At 47.7% G+C, this 25815-nt stretch overlaps 1 protein-coding gene across 1 annotated transcript in view; it reads right to left on the reverse strand.

Annotated features, from left to right (window-relative positions):
• Nucleotides 1–25815, reverse strand: part of ZC3H3 (zinc finger CCCH-type containing 3) — a 179759-nt gene that overhangs the window by 149868 nt on the left and 4076 nt on the right. Inside the window, exon 3 of the mRNA XM_074145314.1 lies at nt 23922–24118. Within this exon, the coding sequence (XP_074001415.1) occupies nt 23922–24118 (197 nt within the window). The remainder of the gene's footprint in view (nt 1–23921; nt 24119–25815) is intronic.

The following is a 25815-nucleotide window of genomic DNA, read 5'->3' on the forward strand; positions in this document are numbered from 1 at the left end:
GGAGATGGCCCCTGGCAAACCGGAGGATGAAAGCTAATCTAAAATCAGGTTAAAACAATTAAACCGGAAAATAAGACACCAAATACCTATTAGCATCAATGCCTACTAATCCCTTTAACTTCACCTCTCCTCATCCGTTCTCCGACTTTTTGGGAGCCGCCTGAGGATCTAAAACCCGGTGCCTCCTCATTCCTTGCACCATCATCACAGGACACCAGCGCCGAGCCATTCCCAAGCATTCTCTTGCCACAAGAGCCGCGTAGGAAGTGTTAAAAAACAACAAAGCAAGTGAAAATCCTCTGTCACTATGTCGTTCAGCATTCGCTCATTCTCCGACAAGGTCGTGCGGTTGCACAAAGGCAAATTTCAGAGTGGGATGCACAAAGAGGAAAGCCCATTGTAATCCTTCACCTCCGCTCAGCTCGAGAAGCATCAGAGGCAGCCAAAGAAGAAACGGAATAAGTTACCCTGAGATGATGTGGAGCTTCCATCACTACAAGTCTTGAAAATAGGGTTAGACGCCCACCGGGCAGGAACGATGTAGATGGGTGGCTCTTCTTGAGCAGGAGAGAGACTAGACAGAGTCCTAGGTCCATTATTCTCACTCACCAGATAAAGGATTTCACTCTCCTGGATTTATTTGGTACAAGGTCAACTCCTTTGATCTTTAGTCAATTCTCCAGCGACAGTGGGAAAAATGAAGGGATTTCATAGAATCATAGAATGGTTTAGGTTGGAAGGGACCTTAAAGATCATCTAGTTCCAAACCCCCTGCCAAGGGCAGGGACACCTCCCACCAGACCAGGTTGCTCAGAGCCCTGTCCAGCCTGGCCTTGAACCCCTCCAGGGATGGGGCATCCTGGGTAAGGGTCTCACCACCCTCAGAGTGAAAAATTTCTTTCTAATATCTAATCTAAATCTCCCATCTTTCTGTTTTAAGCCATTACCCCTCATCCTATCACTACATGCCCTTTTAAAACGTCCCTCTCCAGCTTTCTTATAGGCTCCTTTCAGATACTGGAAAGCTGCTATAAGGTCTCCCTGGAGACTTCTCTTCTTTACCCTTAAAGAGGGACCAAGGTGCAGGAGAGCCTCAGCTTCCTGCAAGAGATACAGAGAACTATAAATCTGAGTGGAAATGAGAGCTGGATGTGACTGCTCGTGCTACCAGAGCACTTAAAAACCCCAAACGATATTGCAACTCGTTTGCACCACACAGAGACATGACCAGAATGACAACTTGTCAGCACGGACATCATCTCGAGACCCCATGGAGAGATGGGAGAAAGTAACGGGAAAGTCCTCTCCTGAGAAGGATGAGTTACTTTTCTGCAGGCAGTTCACACAACACTCGACGGCTCAGAGCTCATTCCCTTCCTCATTCAAGGGTTCGTTAAACCACATCACTGCAGATATTCATAATTACCCCTTTCAACTCTGTGTCCAGTTCTGGGCTCCCCAGTTCCAGAAGGACAGGGAACTGCTGGAGAGGGTCCAGCAGAGGGCTACAAAGATGATGAGGGGCCTGGAGCATCTCTCTTAGAAGGAAAGGCTGAGGGACTTGGGGCTTTTTAGTCTGGAGAAGAGAAGGCTGAGGGGGGATCTGATCAAAGTCTATAAATACTTAAAGGGTGGGTGCCAGGAGGATGGGGCTGGTCTTTTTTTAGTGGTGCCCAGTGAGAGGACAAGAGGTAACAGGCACAAACTTGAACAAAAGAAGTTCCATCTAAACATGAGGAGGAACTTCTTCACTGTGAGGGTGGCAGAGCCCTGGAACAGGCTGCCCAGGGAGGTGGTGCAGTCTCCTTCTCTGGAGGCATTCAAACCTGCCTGGACAAGTTCCTGTGCAACCTGCTCTGGGTGGACCTGCTCTGGCAGGGGCTTGGACTAGATGATCTCCAGAGGTCCCTTCCAACCCCTACCATTCTGTGATTCTTTTCCTCTGAAGAGACCGTGCTTTTGCCAGGAAATGTTGGACCAGATGATCCCTGAGGTCCCTTCCAACCTGGTATTCCATGAATTGCTTTCTTACTACCTTGACTACTTTCTTGTCCAGGGTTTACAGGTAAAACACCCACCAAAAATCCCTCAGGCACATCAGCGATCCTCTCAATAGCACAAAATCTCCTTGTCTAGCGAGGAATCTGTAGTTTCTTCTCTTTTACGGATGCTGTCCTTCTCCCAACACAGCATATCAAGGCCACCTTTGTAAGCAGCAACAGTTCTCGCACCAGAATTCATTTAAACTTTAAAAGAGGGGAAACACGTCAATCTGACGGGCGATCAGCCGGCTTAGTGAAAAGTTTTTTAAAAGCTATTGACAACAAGTCCGCTCCTGCTTTGGATTCAAAAGACCACGCTGCTCCATTAAGTAACCCAGCCACTCTGCTCACATGAATATTTAAAAGAGGAAAAAGCAAAGCATTAGGCAGCCGAGCAGCCCGGGATATGCACTAATATCTTCTTGAAGAGAGGACAGGACAAAGGAAACGTCAGCACACACAAAGTGGCCAAAGTGATGTCCAGGTTTGGGTTGTTGTTTGGTTGGTTTTTTTTAATTAAAAGATGGAGTGGGAAAGGCAAAGTCTTCTCCCGCACCGCTTTCAACCAGCCCTTTGGCAAAGCGCTCGGCGCTGACATGCGACAGGAGGCGGATCCACACTGAATATCCGTTAAGGGAAACTTAATAAAGAGAAAAATGTCCCTAAGGTTTAAAGGTAAAAATGCCTGGGAATCACGAAGGTGCAGCACATACTAAAGAAAAACTATTTGAACCCATGATTTCTACCAGAAAGCCTGAAAAATCTGGAACATCAAGAAATTTAATAATAATAATAAATAATAATAATAATAAAAAATCTGAACTACTCTGGAAAAGAAATCAAGTCAGGTGTTCACGCTTCCCAACTATCGCTGCTTAGCACAGGCCTGGAGATGGAGAGATCGAGAGGAAGGGGTCACACAGAGCAAAGTAGATCTAACACCCTTCGCAGCTCCAAAAGGAGACTTGCAGCTTAATTCACACGCAGCAACAGGGAAAACTCCCGCGCACCGAAGCCTTTAGAACACCCAGAAACCAAAGAGCGACTCTTCTGGAAGCTAGAAGTCCCTAGATCAAAATTCATTGAAGTTGGAGACCAAAGATGCAAGGTACAGCCTGGAAAAAAGGGAACAGAGAAAGTCCCGCTCGCCCGGCACTGAGCATGGTTCTGCTTAAGAGCCCGTGAGACAAGAAGACATGAAACAAGCTGCCCGCTTTAATATATATTTAAAAGCAAAGGGAAACACCGGGCTGCAGATTTACTGCCTGTCACCAGCAGAGGTTTAACATCTTGATTTCACGCTGGTATTCTTCATTACGTTTTATTACCGGGCTTTATGTGGCTAGCACAGCGCTCAGGTGGGAATTAAGAGGGTTTCATTCAGCAATGTCTTGAAGTCAAGACGTTAAAGAAACCCGGCAGCGGGGCACTGATTTCCCACCGTCGGCTTGTCTCAGGGACCGTAAGTAATAGTCAAAGCATCCAGGAGAGGTGCTGTGGCTTCATCCTCCTAAAGCCGAGCCATGCAAGAGCTTGGCCGGCACACAGAGAGGCAGCAGGGATCCTCGCAGGGCACAGAGGGAGAAAATAAAGCCAAACAATAAAGTCACAGGATTTTTTTGAAGTTACCAACCAGTCTAAGCAGTTGGGTTGTCTTACACGTGCCTAGAAACAACCCATTTTGCAGAGGTTTGCAGCACTAATAGAGAGTTTCCACTATCCTTTAAGAGCCCTGGGGCTGTCAGTCAGAGCATCCTTTCAAGCCATATATGAGATCTTTTCAGCCACATATGGGATCTTTTCCAACCACATACGGGATCTTTTCAGCACAAGAAGGATGTTTTATCCTTATTAGAAAGCTGACCTGCTGCCCCCCCCGCCCCCAGCTTGGACAGGCCTGAGAGCTTGTTTGCCTGAGTCTAACCGCTCCAAAATAAATATCCCACAAGATCCCCAGTGGGGCAGCATCAACGGACACCTCCAGCACAAGCCTCCCCGAGCCAAATCCGGCTCCTTGGGTGGTTTCCAGAGTCACGGCCCGTTTGCCGTAGGGATGCTCCATCCCTGAAGGGAGGCAGGAATAACTCCGCGGATAGACACGGCTCGTTCTCGGCTTTAATTCGGGCAGAGAAGCGGCTGTTGGGAACCGCACGCGCTGGCACCTGTTTATCTAGAGGGGCCAGGCAGGGACTGCAAAGAGATAAACAAGGGTATCAAGTTTAGGAAGCTTTTCAACAAAGCTGCTTTCCCCATGCCATGTCCTGGCAATGGCATGTCACCCACGCCCTGCCCCGGCCCCAGAAGGAAAGTGGTGACAGTGGGAGAGTCGCTGGGGCTGGGCATCCCCCTGGTACTAGGGGGAGAAGGAATTGTTCAGGAGCAGGGATGGCTTTACCGGCATCATATGTTCTGGTTTTTCTAACCCCTTCAGCTCAACAAGTGTTTGTTCACCCTGAGATTTACTGCTGAGAGGATGGATGTGCTGGGGAGAGAAATTAAAACCCCGTAAAGCCGATGTTTCCCGAGCTCTGGGAAGAAACTGCAAAGTCTGTTCTGCCCATGTGGAGCCAAGTTTTTAATGGCTGATCTCAGCATCACCCCCAGGCAGCAGCAAAGGGACAGGATCCCCAGCAGCTCGTGAGGTACCAGGGTTCAGCGAGAACCAGCCTTCATCCCAGAGAAGCATCCTGGAGGTCATAGAATCATAGAATGGTTTGGGTTGGAAGGGACCTTAAAGATCATCGAGTTCCAATCCTCCTGCCATGGGCAGGGACACCTCCCACCAGACCAGGCTGCTCAAAGTCCCGTCCAACCTGGTCTTGAACCCCTCCAGGGATGGGGCAGCCACAGCTTCTCTGGGCAACCTGGGCCAGGCTCTCACCACCCTCACAGCAAACAATTTCTTCCCCAGAGCTCATCTCAATCTCCCCTCTTTCAGTGGCAAACCCTTCCCCCTCGTCCCATGGCTCCCCTCCCTCATCAAGAGTCCCTCCCCAGCTTTCCTGGAGCCCCTTTAGGGACTGGAAGGGACTCCAAGGTCTCCCCGGAGCCTTCTCTTCTCCAGGCTGAACAATCCCAACTCTCTCAGCCTATCAAAACTCCTTCCAAAAAAAACAGACAACAGCACGAAAGAACACCCGGAAAGCAGTGGATGGGGATGGATGTGCCACAAACCATCAGCCAGTGAAGGGAGAGCAGAAAACCACACATTAAAGGGTATTTCCCCATCCTCACTGAGGTTCTACAGCGATCCTTGGTCTGCTCTGGCACCAGAAGACACGTTACATGCAGCCTTGCAAGAGCCAGAAAAATCAGGGCAGCTTTTTGGTGTCCCCACATGGATTCAGGAACAAGAAAATATAAAAGTTTCTAGGACACAGGATGCATTTGTTTAACATTCTCCCAATTACATCCCCCTTCTTTCCCCTTTCCCGCGTAAACCGCATGCAAAGCTCTCTGCAGAATAAGGCAGAATCCGTCGCCCTTCCCTGCTTTTCCCAGGAGGGCAAACGGAAAGACTCGGAGCAGTCAACGGCGGGTGATTTCTCTCTGCATTCAAAGGCTGTCCTGCAGCACGTGGAGGGTGATGTCTGCATTTGCAGTGAAGCCACACGAAAAAACATTCAGCCCTAACGCAATTTTGAATATTTGCATCCTCCGCTCAGGTTAAGTACATTTCATAAATGAAAATAAAGACTAGTTTGTACCCAGCTGTGCCATCCAGACGCAGGTACACTTACAACTGATTCACAAGCCTGTTTGATGGACTACCAGCTCAAAGCTTGGAGATGCGCTGCTTGTTACAAGGCAGGGATCACAGAATCACAGAATGATATGGGGTTGGAAGGGACCTCTGGAGATCATCTAGTCCAAGCCCCTGCCAAAGCAGGTCCACCCAGAGCAGGTCCCACAGGAACGTGTCCAGGTGGGTTTGGAATGTTTCCAGAGAAGGAGACTCCACACCCTCTCTGGGCAGCCTCTTCCAGGGCTCTGCCACTCTCACACCAAAGAAGTTCCTCCTCATCTTTAGGTGGAACTTCTTTTGTTCAAGCTTGTGCCCATTTCCTCTTGTCCTCTCACTGAGCACCTCTGAAAAAAGACTGGCCCCATCCTCCTGACACCCACCCTTTAAGTATTTATAAGCATTGATCAGATCCCCCCTCAGCCTTCTCTTCTCCAGACTAAAAAGCCCCAAGTCCCTCAGCCTTTCCTGATAAGAGAGATGCTCCAGGCCCCTCATCATCTTTGTAGCCCTTTGCTGGACCCTCTCCAGCAGTTCCCTGTCCTTCTGGAACTGGGGAGCCCAGAACAGGACACTGTGCTCTAGATGCGGCCTCCCCAGGGCAGAGCAGAGGGGGAGGATGACCTCCCTCCACCTGCTGGTCACACTCTTCCTGATGCACCCCAGGACGCCGTTGGCCTTCTTGGCCACAAGGGTACATTGCTGGCTCATGGGCAACCTGTTTTCCATCAGGACTCCCAGGTCTTTTTCCTCAGAGCTGCTCTCCAGCAGGTCAGCCCCCAACCTGTACTGGTGCAGGGGGTTATTCCTCCCCAGGTGCATCACCCTACACTTGCCCTTGTTAAACAAGGGATGCTGCCCTTATTCTCTTTGTAAGATCTTTTAGCTTAAATACCCTCTTCAGAAGCACATCCCAGCAAACCCTACCTGGACACGAGCCAACCTAGCCCCTCGTCAGCCGGCATTTCTTCTGCATCATTCTTTTCCTAGACTCCTTCCATCCCCAGCTCTTCAGGACATCGGTTATATTAATTGGTTGGCACATTCTTCCGACTCTAAAGGGTAATTTACAGCCTTGGCGCTGCATGAATAACGGCACGGAGCAAGAGCACAAGCAAAATAAAGCAAGCCCCAGCCACAGCAGGGCTACTGCGAGGCAATCATGCTAAGTGGAACACTCAGTTTTGTGAATATAAGATTAATTTGAGTCCATAAAAAAGATCTTCATTTGCTGTGGTCTGGGAGCGTCAGGTTAACTTAGACTTACCAGCTAGATTAAAGGTCCTCTCAAGCAGTGAAATCATGGAATGGTTTAGGGTTGGAAGGAACCTTAAAGATCATCTCGTTCCAAACCCCTGCTCTGGGAAGAGACACCTCCCACCAGACCAGGTTGCTCAAAGCCCTGTCCAACCTGGCCTTGAACCCCTCCAGGGATGGGGCAGCCACAGCTTCTCTGGGCAACCTGGGCCAGGCTCTCACCACCCTCAGGGGGAAGAATTTCCTCCCAAGATCTCATCTCAATCTCCCCTCTTTCAGTTTAAAACCATTCCCCCTCATCCTATGGTTCCCCTCCCTGATCAAGAGTCCCTCCCCAGCTTTCCTGGAGCCCCCTTAGGAACCGGAAGGGGCTCCAAGGTCTTCCCGGAACTTTCTCCAGGCTGAACCCCCCCAACTCTCTCAGCCTGTCCTCCCAGCAGAGGGGTTCCAGCCCTCCCAGCATCTCCGTGGCCTCCTCTGGCCCTGCTCCAACAGGTCCCTGTATTTCTGATGTTGGTGGCCCCAGAGCTGGAGGCGGCACTTGGGGGGGTCTCCCCAGAGAGGAGCAGAATCCCCCCCCTCGCCCTGCTGGCCACGCTACTGGGGATGCAGCCCAGAATGCGGGGGACTTTCTGGGCTGCCAGCGCACATTGCCAGCTCATGCTGAATAAATAAACTTGCTGGATTTGCTCCTCTTTGGTCCTTACCTTTACATCTGAGAACATGGTACCATCATCACTTGCAAAAGCAACTTCCTTTTTTTATGACCATTCTCCAGAATCAACTCCTACTGCTGAGAATCTTACGGCTACTTTCATTCTCTTCAGGAAAGATTAATAAAAGGGCTTTGGCACAGCAGCTCTGGCATTTTTCTCATTCCCAAAGTCCTCGCAGACGCGACTGAGAAGTGAGTATGCAGTGGCATTTCTGCACGAATCTTGTTGGCCATAACTTCTTCACAGCTACACAGGAACTGGATGTTTTTGTCAGCTGGATCTGATATTGTCAGTCACAAATGTTGCAAAACCTATTAATAGGAATTTTTGTGCTTAAAGTGAAAACTTCAGCACTGTAGCAGATAACTTGCATTACTTCCTTAGAACCACAGAAATGTTGGCGGAACTTCTGGAGGTCTCCAACTCAACCCTCTGCTCAAAGCAGCAGCACCACTGACACCAAATCAGGGCAGCCACAGCTTCATCCACCCAGATCTGAAATACCCCCAAGGGCAGAGACTCCCCAGACCCTTAAGATGAGCCCAACACCCTCAACCTCTTATTTCAGGTCACACACTCAAGGTCATCCCAAGATGCTCTGCCACTGGACCATCTCTTCACATGCTTGTTAAACTGGGATGCACAAAACCAGACACTGTTTACCAGCATGGCCCCACCAGTGCCACAAGGAAGGTTAATACCATCTCTGAATCTGCTGGCCACATTCCTCTTAATATAGCCCAATCCAGTTTGGAATAAGAAGATACTTTGGGTGCTTCCAGCCTAGGGTCCAACACAGCTCCAGGCCATTTTAGCAAAGCCATGACTGAACCAGTTGCTTCCCAGAGCACTGGGTCAGGTGGACACTATCCAAGGACACCGGGACTTCAGCGCTTACAGGTTTCCTAAACTCCGTTTCAGGGCACCGAGTTTATTGGGATCTAAAGTCCTTTGCAAACGTTAATCTCAACTCTCCAGAAAAAGACAAACGTGTTGACGTACAGCTCTGGGCAACTCTACCATTCAGAGGAAGATAACCTCTTTCTATCAAAGAGAATATTCAAAATTATGCAGAAAGTTGAAAATAACTTGCCAAGTCCAGAAACTAGTACCAGGACGAGCCGTAGGGTCAACTCCTCCCTACACTGCAACACGCAAAGTACTTATATTTCTTCAATATACCTTCCCAAAGCAAGTGTCCTGACTTAACTATTATTAGGCAAACACCACACACGATTTAAATACTACATAATTTAATTCCAGCTCAACTATAAGGGCCCTGATCACCCTCTCCAATCTGCTTTTTTTTTTTTTTCTTTTCCAGTCCTCCCTCAGTTGTCTTCCTCCACTTTCCAATCAGGTACCAATATAGGTTAGGGATGGACCTGCTGGAAAGCACTTCTGAGAAGAAGGATCTGGGAGTCCTGGTGGATAGCAAACTTTCCATGAGCCAGCAATGTGTGGCCAAGAGGACCAATGGAATCCTGGGCTGCGTAGGGAAGAGTAGGGCCAGTAGGTCGAGGGAGGTCATACTCTCCCTCTACTCTGCACTGGTGAGGCCACAACTGGAATACTGCATCCAGTTCTGGGCTCCCCAGTTCAAGAGAGACAGGGAACTACTGGAGAGAGTCCAACGTAGGGCAACAAAGATGATTAAGGGATTGGAGCATCTCCCTTATGAAGAAAGGCTGAGAGAGCTGGGACTCTTTAGCCTGGAGAAGAGAAGGCTGAGGGGAGACCTTATTAATGCTTGTTAAAGTACCTAAAGGGTGGGTTGAAGGAGGATGGAGCCAGACTCTTTGCAGTGGTTCCCAGTGACAGGATGAGGGGCAACGGGCACAAGCTGGAACATAGAAAGTTCCATTCAAATATGAGGAAAAACTCCTTTCCGGTGAGGGTGCCAGAGCCCTGGAACAGGCTGCCCAGGGAGGTCGTGGAGTCCCCTTCTCTGGAGATCTTCAAGACCCGCCTGGATGCAGCCCTGAGTGATGTCCTCTAGGCAATCCTGCTTTAGCAGGGGAGTTGGACTAGATGATCTCTAGAGGTCCGTTCCACCTCCAACAGTTCCGTGATAACCTGTGATAAAGAGGATGAGGGAAGAAAGTGGTCCCTCCTGAATGACACGTGCCAGGCCAAAGCAGCACTGTTTTATTTTAAGCGCATGAAGAAAGGGCAAAACGTTGGTTTTTTTTAATAAGCTGGCAGAGACCTCTTCTCATCTTGTGTTTTCCTACTTACCTTTTACAAAGCATGACATTAAGAAAACAATCCAACTGTCAGGAAATTATTTACATGACAACAAGCCCCACTGTTCCTCTTCTGAAAGGTTTATACTTCAATTTTCCACCAGTGGAATTTGTCTTTAGTTTGATCCCTAACTCCGAAATCGAATAAATGTTGTGAATTCTGTCTGATTACCGGAATGTTAACATAGAGACGTTAATATAATACCGTTTCCCAAATCTCCCTGCTCGCTTCCTCATATATCTATACGTATCTATATTTATCTATACGCATAGAGAGACACAAACCTGTCACGCTCTGGTCCCAGTATGAGCCAGAGCAAACATTAGGGTTTAAGATATACATACCATGAAGTATAAGGGCAAAAGTTTAAGGCCAGACAATTTCAACGGGGCCAGAATTTCACCATCTATTTAAAAAAAATATATAAACATCAGCTTACTTGTTCCAGTTGCACAGATCTTCCCAGCGCGTTGACCGTTTCATCTCAATTTGTTGACCATTTTATAGCCTCTTAAATAATCCCCCTCTGCTTCTTTCGAGCACCTCATCCTTCAAATATTCATGGTGGCGACTCAACTTTCCCTGGAATGTCTCGCTCCAAAGCCAACGCTGCGAGTTCAAGCCCCTGACAATTTGGGGAGTGATATTTCCCTCTTTGGTTATCATTTAGACTGTACATATTTAGGAAAGTTAGTCCATTAACCCTTTGGTTGGGGGGGGGTAAAATTAAAGCGTTGCCACATCAGAAAAAAAAAAAAACCTAAAATACAACTGCCATATTGAAAGTAAATACCATAGTCCATTAAGACAGAAAAGGACCAAACTTTGGTTCTTCTAAACATCGATTATTCTGGAATAATTAATTAGCAGAGCTATAACAATACATAAAATTGCTAGCCTCTGACTCTTCTGATAATTTATGCAAGATTAAAGTATCGCTGTGGTTGCCTTTTTCCGTTGCCTAATTCAGCATTTTCTTTTTTCCTTATGAAAGCAAGACTCCAGATTTAACTGCTCTAATGCCCTTTTACAGTGTTTGGTGTAGTAAAATCTAACAGCCACTACAGCAGGCTGGCAGGGAAATGATGGATCGCGGAAGCTCACAGAAGGGGAGCACTGTAAAATGCCCCAGTTAATGTTGAGATAGTAGAGTAAATCTTATTTTAAAAACACATACACACATATATATACACGCAGAGCGGTATCTCTGATGAACTCGTTTCACCCTATCGAATCCCCTTCTGATTTTTCTCCTGATAACGGACGCTTCCCCACCGAGCCTCTTGCTTTCCTAATAACCGAGCAAACAACTGCCTTGCAAGGAAACCATTTCAAAGTCATCATCCTTAGATTAAGCTCACCAATCAACCCAGTCACCATGACCCAGCCAAGAAAAAAAAAAAAAAAACCACACCATTTGGGCAAGAGGTTGCTCCATTCTTCAAGAGAGTTCATCTTTTTTTTTTTCCTCCCCCAAGAAGCTGTTCTATCTGTGCCCTTTGGCTCAAGTGTGTCCTTCTCACCCCAAAAAGCTCAGAGTTGAGGCTACCAGGAGATGCACCAGAGCATCCTACAGCGCACAAAGCTCTATAGCCCCTCCAGTGAAGGCAGGGTGCTAAGAGATGACCGGTACCACCCTGGACCTTCTCAACGCAGTTCCTGAGCTGGACTTTCCCTTACTTCTCCATAAAACGTGGGTGTTTCTCTCCTACAACCAGAAGCCATTCATTACACAGCAGCATCACACCTTTCAATAAGCTGGAGACACCAGAACAGGTTGCCCAGAGAAGCTGTGGCTGCCCCAGCCCTGGAGGGGTTCAAGGCCAGGCTGGACGGGGCTTTGAGCAACCTGGTCTGGTGGGAGGTGTCCCTGCTCAGGGCAGGGGGTTGGAACGAGATGATCTTTAAGGTGCCTTCCAACCCAAACCATTCTGTGGTTCTAAGTTCAGTCACTCCTGATTTTTTTTTCAGAAGAACTCTTTGGTTTTTATCCCAGGTCAAGACACACCAACTTATTTGTTTTACTGCGGAGACCTCACATGTTTTGGGGAGGTTCTTCAAGGAAAAGCTGAACTTACATGGAATGTCCCACCCACAGACACACGTTTGCCTGGGCACTCTCTGTCCCACCCAAGGACAAGACGTCCCAGGACGTTTGCCGGTGCAGTGAGGAACAGCACGCACTTCATCACAACCAACGCGGGAGTTAATAGTCCACATTAAGGCTCCAAATGCGCTCGTGCCCTTTTCCACCGGAGACCCCCCGAGGGCAGGCTTAAGGGCTAATAACACGTAGGATCAATTTTGAGATCAGATCTGGACCCACAGTTCACCGGTTCCACCCACACAACGCCCCCTCCCTTCCTTGATACTATTCAAAACAACCCCGAGTACCATCCGAAATAGAAGTCTGGCAAAAAACGGCACGCGTGTGGGTTAGAGGGAGGCATAAGGGAGGATGAAATGTTCCTCAAACTCAAATTTCCCATGGGCGATAGCAAAATTCCCGTTGGCAACCGAAATGAAGGCGTTCCCCCCCCCCCCCCCTTCCTTTAGACTAAAGCAGAAACTTGAAACGGCCAAAAAGCTGCTGCAACAGCACAAGTTTTGTAGGACTCATGAGATGTTGTCAAGTCCACAAAGCACTTACCCCAGATGCACTTATGCATCTGTTCCATATTCTGAGGGGTATTATTCATTTATATCGCTTTTATAGAGCGCACAAAGCGATGAGGAGAGTCCTCGAATGAGCAGCTCCTAACTCGGCTCCGCGGCAATAGAGAGGATTTGCCGTACGAAGCTTGCGAGTTGCTACTAGGAAAATCGAGTGGGAAGCGTTTGCAAAAGAAAATCAAAAAAAAAAAAAAAATAATAATAAAAAGACCTGTAAATAGGGATTTAGAGAAAAACAGGAAGCAGAACAGAGAAACCTACCCAGGTTGTACAGGGAGTCGAGCATCTGCTGGGGCGGGATTTGGGGAATCCTGACAGCGCTGCGGTGGATCCTCCGATCAGCCGCGCAGGCATCAGTTCACAGCAGGGAAACATCAGTAATTTCACTCAGTTTGTGTGTTAGGTGAAATAAAATAGCAAAAGGAAGGAAAATAGCAAAAAAATAGAAAAAAATAGGAAAAAAGGAAAGAAAATAGCAAAAGGCGGAAACAAATTCATTGTCGAGCTTCAGGTTACAGAGTATTTTTATTTTTCTTTAAGGGCCTCAAATGACTCCTTTTATTTTTCTTATTTTTACTTTAAGAGCATAAAAAAAGACAACTAAGGGGATAAGAGGCAGCAGCACAGAAATTCGGCACAGTTCAGAGTAGCAGGTAGAGCCAGACGGGTCGAAAACTGTTCGAAAAGCTTGAGTACAACCCCTGAGCGTCCAGATGAAGACAAACCCGTTCACGCGAGCGCTCGCTAAGGACTAACCCAGCTCAGAATTACAAGCAAAGTTTTCAGCGTTTAACCTCATAAAAAAAAAAGACCCCAAACAGCACAGAAATCACACACTCTGCATTCGTAAAGTCATCACAACGGCGTCCAGCCCCTATTCTTCAGTAGCACAAGCCACAAACGTAGACTCTTTATCTTTTATCGGCTTTCTTTTATCAACTCTCTGCCCTTCCAGCGACAAATACTGGCTTCGTCGTAAAAATAACAGCAAGGGGAGAGACATCCAGCGTTCAACAAGCGCCGACGACCGAAATTACACCGTGCCACCCTGATGCGCTATTTGGGGTAACAGGTTCCAGGCACTCGCCAAGAAGTGGCAACGACACAAGCCCCAGGAGGACGAGCAAGAAGCACATGCCGCTTTGCTAAGACCTACTGCTCTGTTTTCTATTTTTTTTTTTTCCCCTTTTTTTTTTTTTTTCCTTCTTCTATTTTTGTTCTACACTCCCGCCGTCCCTGAAAGGTTTGAATTCTTAGAAAAGCCCCCCACGGACTTGAAAATATCAAGGGTCATAACCAATGAAAGGATGTCACGCATCCCCAAAGCCAAATATTTTTCCTGTTAGCGTATAAATATACTATTCCCCAAATTGCTGCTTGCTATGAACAGAATTTCACAATCACACGGTAGCTGGCACGGCACACGGCTACGGGAGAGACTCTGGAATAGGGGAGCCAGGTATTGAAAGGTGATTTTCAACATTAGATTGAGCCCAGAGTTTGCATTCTGCAGGAAAAAAGGAGAGAGAGTGGACATAGGAATTAAGATTAATTTAAAGCAACTCTTCGGGAAGAGCAGAGTGGTTTTATACACCATCACCTGCTGCTCCCCAGATCTTCATGGCTTGGTCCACACCTTTATCCCTGTCAGAGGTTTGTCCACAGGTGTCGCACCCAAAAAGGAGCACCTTGCAGTCATAGAATCATGGAACGGTTTGGGTTGGAAGGGACCTTAAAGATCACCCAGTTCCAACCCCCTGTCATGGGCAGGGACACCTCCCACCAGACCAGGTTACTCCAAGCCCTGTCCAACCTGGCCTTGAACTCCTCCAGGGATGGGGCAGCCACAGCTTCTCTGGGCAACCTGGGCCAGGGTCTCACCACCCTCACAGCAAAGAATTTCTTCCTAAGATTTCATCTAAATCTGCACACTGTCTCCTTCAGATCACATCTCCGAAACATTTCAGCCTGGATGTTCCCCCTGTTGCAGTCACTATTTTACCTGACCCCAAAACCCCAACGCTGGAGCCAAGAGCTGAGGAGGAGAAGGGTTGGCCACACGGTGACACCTCCTCGGTTAGCAAGGCTGACTTCCCTCGCTCGAAGCAGCCCGTTATTTTTAAAAGAGGGCTCTGAAAACAGAATCCCTGCTGCTGGCTGCCTCCAGCTCCTCTTGCAGCTTGGGACGAGTCACCTGTAAATGCCAAGTAAAGCCAGAAACCCAAAACCGTTACTTACGACGACTGACGTAACTGGGGCCCGGCAAAAAGCCAAGTATGTGAACTTTTCCCAATTACCGCGAAGGAGCGAGCGGCCCCTTCGCCGGCCACGCTCCACCCCTGGCTCCCAAGGACAAGGCAGCAAAAGCGAGACCTGACAACGTCATGATTTATGGGCAAGGTCAAACCTACGTATGACGGCGTGATGACATTAGCCTTCCCGGGCTCGAGCGGCGAACCTGCCGAGGGTTGGGATAAGTTCGGAAGGATCTGCTCCGAAAGATGAGACTAATGATGGAGCAGAGGAGAAAAGACTTGAGGAACTCCAAGGGGTCCTGAGCAGCATTGAGCACGATCCAGGAGCTTCCATCGAGGGCAGGGATCGTCACCTCCAAGTCCTTCTAATAAAACATAAGAGCCGGTCGCACCAGCTTAAATCATACGTGACGTGACCTGAGATGTCACCTTACAAACAGCAGCAACATCTTGTGCAATTCACTGAAAATTTTAAAAAAAAAAAAAAAAAGGCAGCAAGGAATATACCTTAAAGTAATAATAATTTAAAAAAAGAGTGCCCCAATAGGAATTTCCCCATTAGAAATATTTACTCAGTGGCCTTCACTTTAGAAGAAAAAAAAATAATAAAAAAAAAAAATAGAAGAGGGTATAAAATCCATCGCTGAGATTTTTCAAAGCTGCCAGAGGGATACAAACACCCAGTGTCAATAAAATTAACAGCAGCTGAGCATTCAGATGCCGGCCATAACTTACTCCTCGCCATTTACGCCCCGTTTACTTTCTGCACTCGCCTGGGCACGAGAAATGCAAACCAGCTCCTTCCACTTCTGCCGCCAGCTTTTTTCCAAGCAAGAGCCCCTGTGCCCGTCCCAACACCCCGGTGCCACACGGGTCACGGTTTTGGGCAACAAAAAAGGGAAATTAGGATTTAGGGAATACTTTTGGAAGGTGAGCATCGCTCTGATTGAAATTAAAGAGACATAGAAACTCTTCTGCAGGTGGCAGGGTGAAGCGGGTCTTAGGAAGGAATCCTTATGGAATTTATCTCTGGAAAAGCAGCAAATACAAACAGGATTTCCTTCTATTCAGAACATTCAGAGAAAGCAGCTTCAACGCTGGTGGTGGCAAGAGAGGACAAGCAGGAAACTGGTAACACAAACCGCTGTCTTATCTCCATCTGGAGCATGAGAAAGGCAAAGATAAGCAGGAAAGGAAGATTTTAAAGGGGGGAAAAACGCAAAAACTAGTCTCCTCACTGGGCACGTAGAGGATGCAACGAAGGATGGGCTCAAAATTTACTCTTCCTCTGGCCACAGCGTGGTCGCCGCTGCGGTTCCCCATCTATTTGGCTTCCTTTGCCAAGATACGTGGACGGTGGAGACGGCAACACGGCCCCTCCTGTGCCACCTCACCAAACCAGCAGTTCATTAATTAATGCCTACAAAGAGCTCTGAAAAGGCAAAGTGCTGAGTAACACCATCATTCCCACCCCAGCACGAGTCTATTCCGCTCTCCCAACCCAAAGAAATGAAAGGATGCGCCCCCACGGCACAGCCAAAGAGACTTTCCTTACTTGGCAACCACCCTGACCCGCAGCGGCAAAAGCATCTCTTCTCCACCACCCACCTCTCCCAGGCATAATCCAAAAGCTACTAGTTAAAAACTAGTTAAATACGCAGACCAGGAGATCACTACAAGCAGGAGGAGGTAGTTAAGCTTTTAACTCGGGAGGCTCAGTGTGGACACCATCGAAATAAGTTCATCTGGAGCAGAAGACAACGCGACCGGTTTCCGTCCTGCACGTTTCCGTGACGATCTTGCTCTAAACCATCAAACACCAAATTATTTAAGAAACAAATATACGTAGCGTTACGCTAAAGGAAGGTCCCCAGAGAAATCTGCTTCTCGCTTTCCGCGTCTTCTGCTTTCAGCCGTGACCGTGCCCAAGCAATCCCGGGCCCACGGCTGAGAAGTCCTGCCTGGAAGGGGACATTACGGAGGGGAAAGACACGGAGGAGCCTTTTTGCCGGCATCTTTGTAATATTCTGTAATTCCCCCCGGGCGAGGCGGGCAGCCCGCGCTGCTGCTGAACAATGCAGTTTTGAATTCAATTAAAGTGATTATCTGTTGTGCCAAATAAATTGTGTACAGCATATATCCTGCAGCATTTTACACCTTCAGGCTCATTATTTTCTAACTGTTTCCTCCTGTTTATGCGCTTTCAAATTAAATTGCTGATAATATGCGCCAAAATAAAAAATGAGCGCACCTTGTCCGAAGAAAATTGATTCTCCTTTTTCCTGAACCGGGCGATTGCCAGGTTTTATATACTCTGTTCCTGGCGATCATTAGTAATTCAATTTTCTTTTTATTAGCCCCCTTATCTGCTGAGCAATATAGTGGCAGAGCTGACCTCTTTCGCACGGGTAAATGTTTAAAATCTTTTCCCTGATTAATTTTGCCAGTTAAGGAAAAGAGGAGAAATGGCCCGGCTCTTAGCCATCACAATGAATAAAGCTTAATGTTGATTGTGATGGAATTTCTAATGCCAAGGAAATTGATTGAACGCAGCAATTACACTGCAATAGTAACTCAAGGGAAATGGGATAGTTTTCTCCTGGCCATAGCCTTTTGGTTATTTAAAACAATCCAATTTGCAAGGATAATTATATATTAGTGTTTTATCTGCCACTTGAAATGAACATGGGAGTTTTGATACTGGCCCAGCATTAGCAGGTTATTGCTGCAAATTACTTGATATCTGCTTTCTTTCACATAAAGACGAAATTAGGCCATCAATAACCAGAAAAAGGTGGACCGGGGAGATGCGAGGGGCACGAGTGCCCTCTGCAGGGCTGCGGGGAAGGAAGGGCGGCACAAGAGACTCCCCAAAATCCCCAATTCTCCTCCTTGTCGGAGTGTACCGTACAACCCAGCGAACAGGCACGGAGCAGCTCCCCATCCATACGTCCATCCCATCAACGTCCATCTTTGACATTAAAAGAAAGAAATAAAATAAAATCTTAATTTTAAGCACTTAATTCTAGTTTTACCTAGAAAAAAAAAACAGGGGAATAAGAAACGACAGCGCTGTCATGCCCAATGCCCGGGCAGAGCAAACACTTAACCAGCCCAACGGCGTTGAACAAGAGCTGCGGCAGCCAAGGAGGGCAACGGCATTGATTTTTTTTGCAAGGGTGAGGAAAGGTTCACGACCACAAGCACTTACTCACCCGCCTTTCATCAAAAAGGAGAGTTGAGAAAGGGCCTCATCCTGCAAGACATCAAACAGGCGACCAGCGAGAGCTGGGAGTAAAAGGCTCTTGCGAAACGGGGAATTCCCGCATCCGAATAGGACTCCTAGTACGGGAGGAGCGGGCGCATCCCTCTGCCAGCGCATCTGGATCAGTCAAACCTCACTTAGAAGTTGGGGTTTTTTTTCCTTTAAAACCAGTGATAAAAAGATCACACCCCTGCACTTTCAGGAATAACCCCATCTCCAGTTTGGAGGAGGAGGATAAAGGCTGCCCAAGCTCATTGGACAGCTTTTAATGGGAAAGCGCTGCAGGAAGCGGTGTTGCCCCATCGTACGCACCACGATTTGATTGTATTGGCCATTTTCTGTAACAAATAAGCACCAGAAAACCAATTCCGGATAGACATTTCCCATTTAGACAACATAATTATAACATACCCTTATTGGCAAGAAAGTTACTCGGCAAATGACAGAGCAGGAGCCCGGTATTTATTCTCCAAATCAAAACCTTTGGTTCAGACGCAAAACAAAAAAAAAAAAGAAAAAAAAAAAGATGGTTGGGGGAATTGCCATCTGTAGAAATTCCGCCCACATCTTAATTACCAGCTTCCCCCTACTTTTTGCATCCAAAAAAGGGATTGCAGTATGAGGGTTGTGCTATTTCTACGCAACCCAGTGACACCAGTGACCTGAGGACCATATTCAGCAGCTGAATGATCCTTTCTGGTTGTCCAGCTTTTCCCAGGAGAAGGAGAGAAGTAACCGCTGCCTTTTATCCATCTCGTACCAGATCCCTGACTCAAATCCCAATTTTCTTGCCTACACCAGAGGCAACTCCCAGCAAAACAATTCTCTCCAAGTCCTCTTTCCCTCTAAAAAAAGCCTAAGAACTTAAATGGGAAAAAAGGCAAAAAAAAAAAAAAAGCAATGCTTTAATATTAATGGCACATTAATATTAAGTACCAAGTGGTGAAGAAGTCCAACATCTAAAGGCTGGTTTATCAACATTAATTTGACTCTGCTGAGCAACAGAACATTTTCCATTCCTCTTTGCTTTGGCCAAGCACTTGAGCTTCTCCTGCCCCACCACAAGCCCCGAGTTAAAATACTTGGATGAACAGACCATTAATTAGATTAGAAATGCTTTGCTGTTCTGCTGTCCCATCAGAGCACCTTCAATTGGGGACATCCCCCGATTTCTGAGTGGTTATTAAACGTTCCACTTAATCAGATGAGTAGTTTGGAGTTAATTGATAACAGCTGCAGGTAGAACACTCATCATGAGAGCAGCCCAAACGATCACAAGAGAACTGCTGCCAGTCTGCCACTTCCCATTTTCTTTCCAGTGCAATCACTGATCCTTAAATGAAAATCACCCTCACTGTTCCATTCACATCCCACTCTGCTCCTAGAAGCTCCCAGTAACATCTCCGTACCCCACCGACTTCCCTCATGCTCATCTTGCGAGAAATGGCAAGAATCAAAACTCCACCACCCCATTAATACCCCCACTTTGCACAAGTAGAGAGAAATAAAAACAACCCTCCCAAAACTTCTCAGGTAACCCAAGAGCCAGGAATTCAACACACAAACCTTCACTTACTCCTAGGACTGCTGTAAAACCAGAAGACAACTACCACTATATACATAATTATATATTTGGGGACACCAAATGGGAGTGATCATAGAATGGTTAGAGTTGGAAGGGACCTTAAACATCATCGAGTTCCAACCCCCCTGCCATGGGCAGGGACACCTCCCACCAGACCAGGTTGCTCAGAGCCCCTTCCAACCTGGCCTTGAACACCTCCAGGGATGGGGCAGCCACAGCTTCTCTGGGCAACCTGGGCCAGGCTCTCACCACCCTCACAGCAAAGAATTTCTTCCTAATATCTAATCTGAATCTCCCCTCTTCCAATTTAAAACCATTACCCCTTGTCCTGTCACTACATCTCCTGACAAAGAGTCCCTCTCCGGCTCTCCTGTAGGCTCCCTTCAGATATTGGAAAGCTGCTATGAGGTCTCCCCGGAGCCTTCTCTTCTCCAGGCTGAACAACCCCAGCTCTCTCAGCCTGTCTTCATAGGGGAGGTGCTCCAGCCCTCTGATCATCTTCGTGGCCCCGTGATGTCCGAGCTTCTCCAAGCTGAGCTCTCTCTCATTGGACTATGGGATGCTGCCTTGAAAATCACAAGGAATCACAGAATTTAGGGGTTGGAAGGAACCTCTGGAGGTCATCCAATCCAACCCCTCCTGTCACAGCAGGGTCACCCAGAGCAGGTTGCACAGGAACTTGTCTGGGCAGGTTTGGAATGTCTCCAGGGATGGAGACTCCACACCCTCTCTAGGCAGCCTCTTCCAGGGCTCTGCCACCCTCACAGTGAAGAAGTTCCTCCTCATGTTTAGATGGAACTTCCTCTGCTCCAGTTTGTGCCCGTTACCTCTTGTCCTCTCACTGGGCACCACTGAGAAAGGACTGGCCCCATCCTCCTGGCACCCACCCTTTAAGTATTTATAGGTGTTGTTCAGATCCCCCCTCAGTCTTCTCTTCTCCAAACTAAAAAGAATCAAGTCCCTCAGCCTTTCCTCATCAGAGAGATGTTCTAGTCCCCTCATCATCTTCATAGCCCTTTTGTCCTCAGCCCTGGCACAGGATCTCACAGCTCCCTGGGGGCGCAGGGGTGCTGAGCGCTCACTCCCCACTCAGCACCCATCAGATCCAGTCTCCAGTGCAATCACATCCATTCATTCAGATCACAAAGCCAGCACGAACTATCCAGATTCTGCATCCTTTTGTCAGCCGGGTGTCGGGCATATCCAGACAAACTAAATCGGAGGCAATTCCCTCAGCTGGCACAGGGAAAAGAAGGATTTGTGGCATTTATGAAGCGAGGAAGAACAGTCTCACAACTACACACATACATAGGCACACAGGAAAAGGCAGGCAGGACACTTCCTCTTGTTTTTGGTCATTTTAAGACCTAAATCAAGATATATTTTTACAGCAGGTACTGCAGTTCGCGAAGAAAAAGAGCCACAAGGCACGGTCACTGAGTTATGTTGAAGAGGATGCCCGTTTCCACATCTCTGAGCTAAGACCGTGAAGCGCAAAGATCCAAGCTAGAAAATAACCTAAGTCACTTCAAGGTAAAAGATCACAACTCTGTTAGTTAAGGTTTTGTCTGTGCAAGGCACTGTTTGATAATTTGATCCACTTTTGGACAGGGAAACGAACTACACACTCTTCCAAAGTCACTTCTAGACCCATTTTTCCATTTTCTTTCCCTACTTTCTCTAATATTTTTAATATTTACCGGCTTCTACTTTGATCAAAGCCAGGATCACAACCATAATTCTGCTCTACCTACATATTTTCAACCCTGGGCAGTTTAAGATAAAAATTCTTTTCAGTATGGGAACATTACCTTCAATCAAGGAACTACAATTCAGAGTATGTTCCCCAAAGACACGGGCTTTTGGCAGCTGCCAGTCAGGCTCCCAGGGGGGCAGAAGATTTCGATCCATTTTGTATATTCTTAACCTAGGTGAAGTTTCACTTTGGTTGGGCACACGTTTTTCCTGACAGCTTCTAAAAAGAAGAGATGTTTGCCAAGTCAAGCGAGCTCCCGTGGGTGCCAGGAGCCTTCCCAAGGCAGCAGCTTCGGTGCTGTCACCTCCTCGATGACACAGGCAGCGGAGCTCTGCAGAAACCCAGGTATAAACACGGGGCTAAAAGGAGAGCAAGAATCTGGTTTAACCTCAGTTGTTATAGCAATAAATATAAAAGTATAAGCAAGAACCTCTCTGCGTACCATTCCCTTGGCATAAATTAGAAACAACCAGGTCTTATCTCTCCAGGAGCGAATAGTGTCTGAACAATATGCCATTAATTACAGAGAGTTTAGTTAGTTAGAAGAGGCTTCTAAATTGGGTCTGTTTGACCTCAAATCAAGACACTCAGGTCTCTTCCAGGACCACCCAAACAGCTTATATCCCTGTAACCATCATCATCTCAACTTCATCATCTGAAAAATTCTGTTGTAACCCCAAATTGCCCTGTATCTCCAGAGCCTACAGCAGAAATGCTCAGAGCAGGCTCTCAGCAAGCACAGTAAATTCTTTAAAGAGGAGCTTTACAGCATAAAGATTTATTCAATGACTCATACTGGACATGTCACAGCATAAAAAGGTCCCCAACAAGCAGCTCATGAGGTGTGAGTCCTAAATTCACCCCAGTGGACATTTCTTGGGAGGCTGAAGGGCTGTGTTCCTCATCCCACATCATTACCATCACTCAAGGAAGAAAAGTCTCGATGCTCCCACATCATCACCACAGCTGGATCTGACCATGTGCTGGTTTCAGAGGTCACAGAAGAGCAATCAAAGTGCAAATTAGACCAAGACCTCCAACCATACATGCTGTCTTCTTGCACCACACAAAAACTTCCAACACGGTGACTGGATGTGCAGCCTTCACACTTTTCCAGACACCCGAGGGCTTGGTGACATCCTTAAATAGAGCAAGACAGCCCCAAAGTCAGGCAACTGCTTGAATGCTGGACTATCAAGGCAAAAAGGCACATCTTATTCTCCCTGCCTCTCCCATGAGTCACTTCCCTCCTCCTAAAGCCCCAGATCCAAAATTCTCCTCCCAGCGTTCCCCGCCATCCTTCCAAACCCCTCCTCACACACACACGAAGAGGAAAAATCTTTCTCTTCTCCTCCCACAAAAAACTTTTTCCTTTCCTGAACCTCAAGCCTCCGCTCTTGTCTTTTCGGCCGTCAAAACGCAGCAACATCTCGAGGCAGAGCTATTTGAACGCAAAATAACTATAATCACAGGTGTAAACTCGGTAGTCGAAGGGCAGAACGGGAAACCACAGAAGCGTCTTCCTGAAAACAGGCTCAACAGCTTTACCTTTGGAGACAGATGACAAGATGTTGTGGCCTGAAGAGCCCTCCTCACTCAAGCGATGCCCATCACAGTGACACTGGCCACCCTGCCGTGAGTGAACGAGCTCAGAGCAGGAACACAAGCAAAAAGTGCTTCATATACATTTGAAGAAACTGAATCTCAGGGGGTTGAAGCCACTTGTCCGTGATAACATCACCGCTGAACAGAAGAACCAAACTTGGAGCAAGAAACATCACACCACCGTTTCACACACATGTAGGTGCCACCCTCCAGGCCCCAAGAAGCTGATTTCTGCTGACAGGCAGCAGGACATGGAGGTGAACTACTTCCCCACAAACACAACGGACCCAGCATTTCTAATTATTGCTCTTTTAAGCAAATTACATACAAAACTTAGGCACCTGCAGACATTGCACTGGGATACAGGTGCATTAGGTAGGTCTGTAGTTGCTAGAGGAGCATCTCATGACGTGCACCAGCTTTTGTCTGGTGCAAAAGGAGAGTTTATTCTTATGGATGTATTAGTGCCTCTTCCATCCTCTTCCTTCCTTGAGCACCTTCCTATTTCATGCCCATAAGCCCAGCAAAACCACATTAAAAGCCAGAAGCAGCTTTAAAATGGTCTTATTTGGAGATGTCAAAGCACAAGACAGCCCCGGGGTAAGGCAGAAGCCTTACTCCAGCCAAACTTCTATTCCTCAATGTTTGTTCCAGGACCAACACCAGCAGGTTCAGCTCCTGGAGGACACGGTCACCCATTTCCAAACCTAATAGCCTACGTTCGGCATGAGGTACGTGGTCAGCAAGCACCACCACCCCTTGAGATGACTGTTCCTACCTTCTTTGGTGGAGACCTGTGTCCTGGTAGCCGGCAGCCTGCAGAGCCTGTGCTTGGTGATCTGCACCAGACCCTTGGGCGAGGAACGTTTCGGCGTCACGGAAGCTTTTCCTCGCGAGGAGTTTTTCTTCCTCAGATGAAAGTGGCTTTTCAGAGGCGTGGTGGGCGAGGAGCCATTCTTCTTATCTGTCGGGGAACTGCGAAAACGCAATACCACAGTTAAAAAATGATAGAGGTGACCGAAACGCACCTGGTCACCTTGGCCAGAGCTCAGAAGAGAAGCTGGGTCACCAAGCTCCACACTGCTCCCCTACTCAAGGGTGATAAGAAGGATTGAACAAAAAATTGCAAGTAAACAGGAAAACGTGACGAATTTCTGGCAAAGGACAGATGGAGAATGAGGTGTCTGACAGCCTAATTCAGCTCATTCCCTTCTGCTTTCTGCTCAACAGATGCAGGGGAGAGGATGCTCTCCTTTAGTGAGACGAGAGGGGTCTCATCTGCCTGACTGCCAAGAAATCCCCCAAAAATCCCAGCTTCTGGGCCTATGGGAAAGATGGGAAAACTGGGGAGGGACTCTTGATGAGGGAGAGGAGCCATAGGATGAGGGGGAACGGTTTTAAACTGAAAGAGGGGAGATTGAGATGAGATCTCAGGAAGAAATTTTTTACTGAGGGTATTGAGACACTGACCCAGGTTGCCCAGAGAAGCTGTGGCTGCCCCATCCCTAGAGGGGTTCAAGACCAGGTTAATGGGGCTTGGAGCAACCTGGTCTGGTGGGAGGTGTCCCTGCCCAGGGCAGGGGTTTGGACACGATGATCTTTAAGATTCCTTCCAACCCAAACTATTCTATGATTCCATGATTCTCCAAGCACCTTAGTCCAGAGTGATGTTCCCAGCACAATCCACCCACAGACACATCCCCCAGCAAACCAGGAGGGCCAGGCAAGGACAGAAACCTGTGTTGGTCAGAGGATCTGGGAAACAGAAGCAGGAATCAAGGCATCAGATCCTCAACTGGGGCTGTGTTACCAACTCATTGTGTCACTTGGAACAGTTATTTAGGCCACAGTCCTCATTTTTCAAGAGCTCAGGCTTGGAGTTACTGCATCAAGAAAGTAGCCAAAGCACACGTCCTCTACGCTGAGGACACTTCCGAGGTCAGTGGTGGAGTAGAGGTCACGCAGCTGTGCCACCAACCCTCACCCCATCCCGCTTATCCCTTCCCTGTGGCACAGACTGGCTTTGCATCCAACCCTGCCGAGAAAAGCAGCACAAAACAGCTTTCCCACCGGGAACATGACATAACGAAGCCCTCACAGAGCTTCCACGACACACTGGCTTTCAGAGAAAGTTCGGTCCCAATCTCAACTCCCAACCTGGTGCAAACCCCTTTGGCAGGTGACTCAGCCTGCACGCCTTTTCCTTCCGTCAGGCTTCATTTATAACCTTCCCATTGTACTCTGTCCCTATCAGACACGGCCAGAATTTGCTCTACGAAAGCCCAGGAGTATCTGCTGGTCTGGCACAGCGCGTTCTCCCAAGGTAGACACAACAGCCACAGATCTGTCACCCACTTGATAAGGAGAAGGAACGGCAAGAGCCTTCAGAGAGAATGTTTTTGGGTTACTGCTGGATAGCAATAATCTTCCCCGGGGATGGAAGTACGAGCAGAACATCACAGAAAGCGCTTCAGAGCTCTCCTCCCATCCCTGCTCCATCCCATGGTCTGCACAACACTTCACGAAGACAGATCATACACAATAACATCGATTCAAGCTACTTCTCCCTGCTTTCCCCAGCTCCCAACGCAAGAAGGTTATGGGAGTTTGAAAATAAATCAAGACAGCTATTTCCTGCCCTTTGAATATTACTCTCTTATTCAGGTTAAGGA

Source organism: Numenius arquata, chromosome 3 (genome assembly GCF_964106895.1).
Source record: "Numenius arquata chromosome 3, bNumArq3.hap1.1, whole genome shotgun sequence".
Classification (NCBI taxonomy): Eukaryota; Metazoa; Chordata; class Aves; order Charadriiformes; family Scolopacidae; genus Numenius; species Numenius arquata.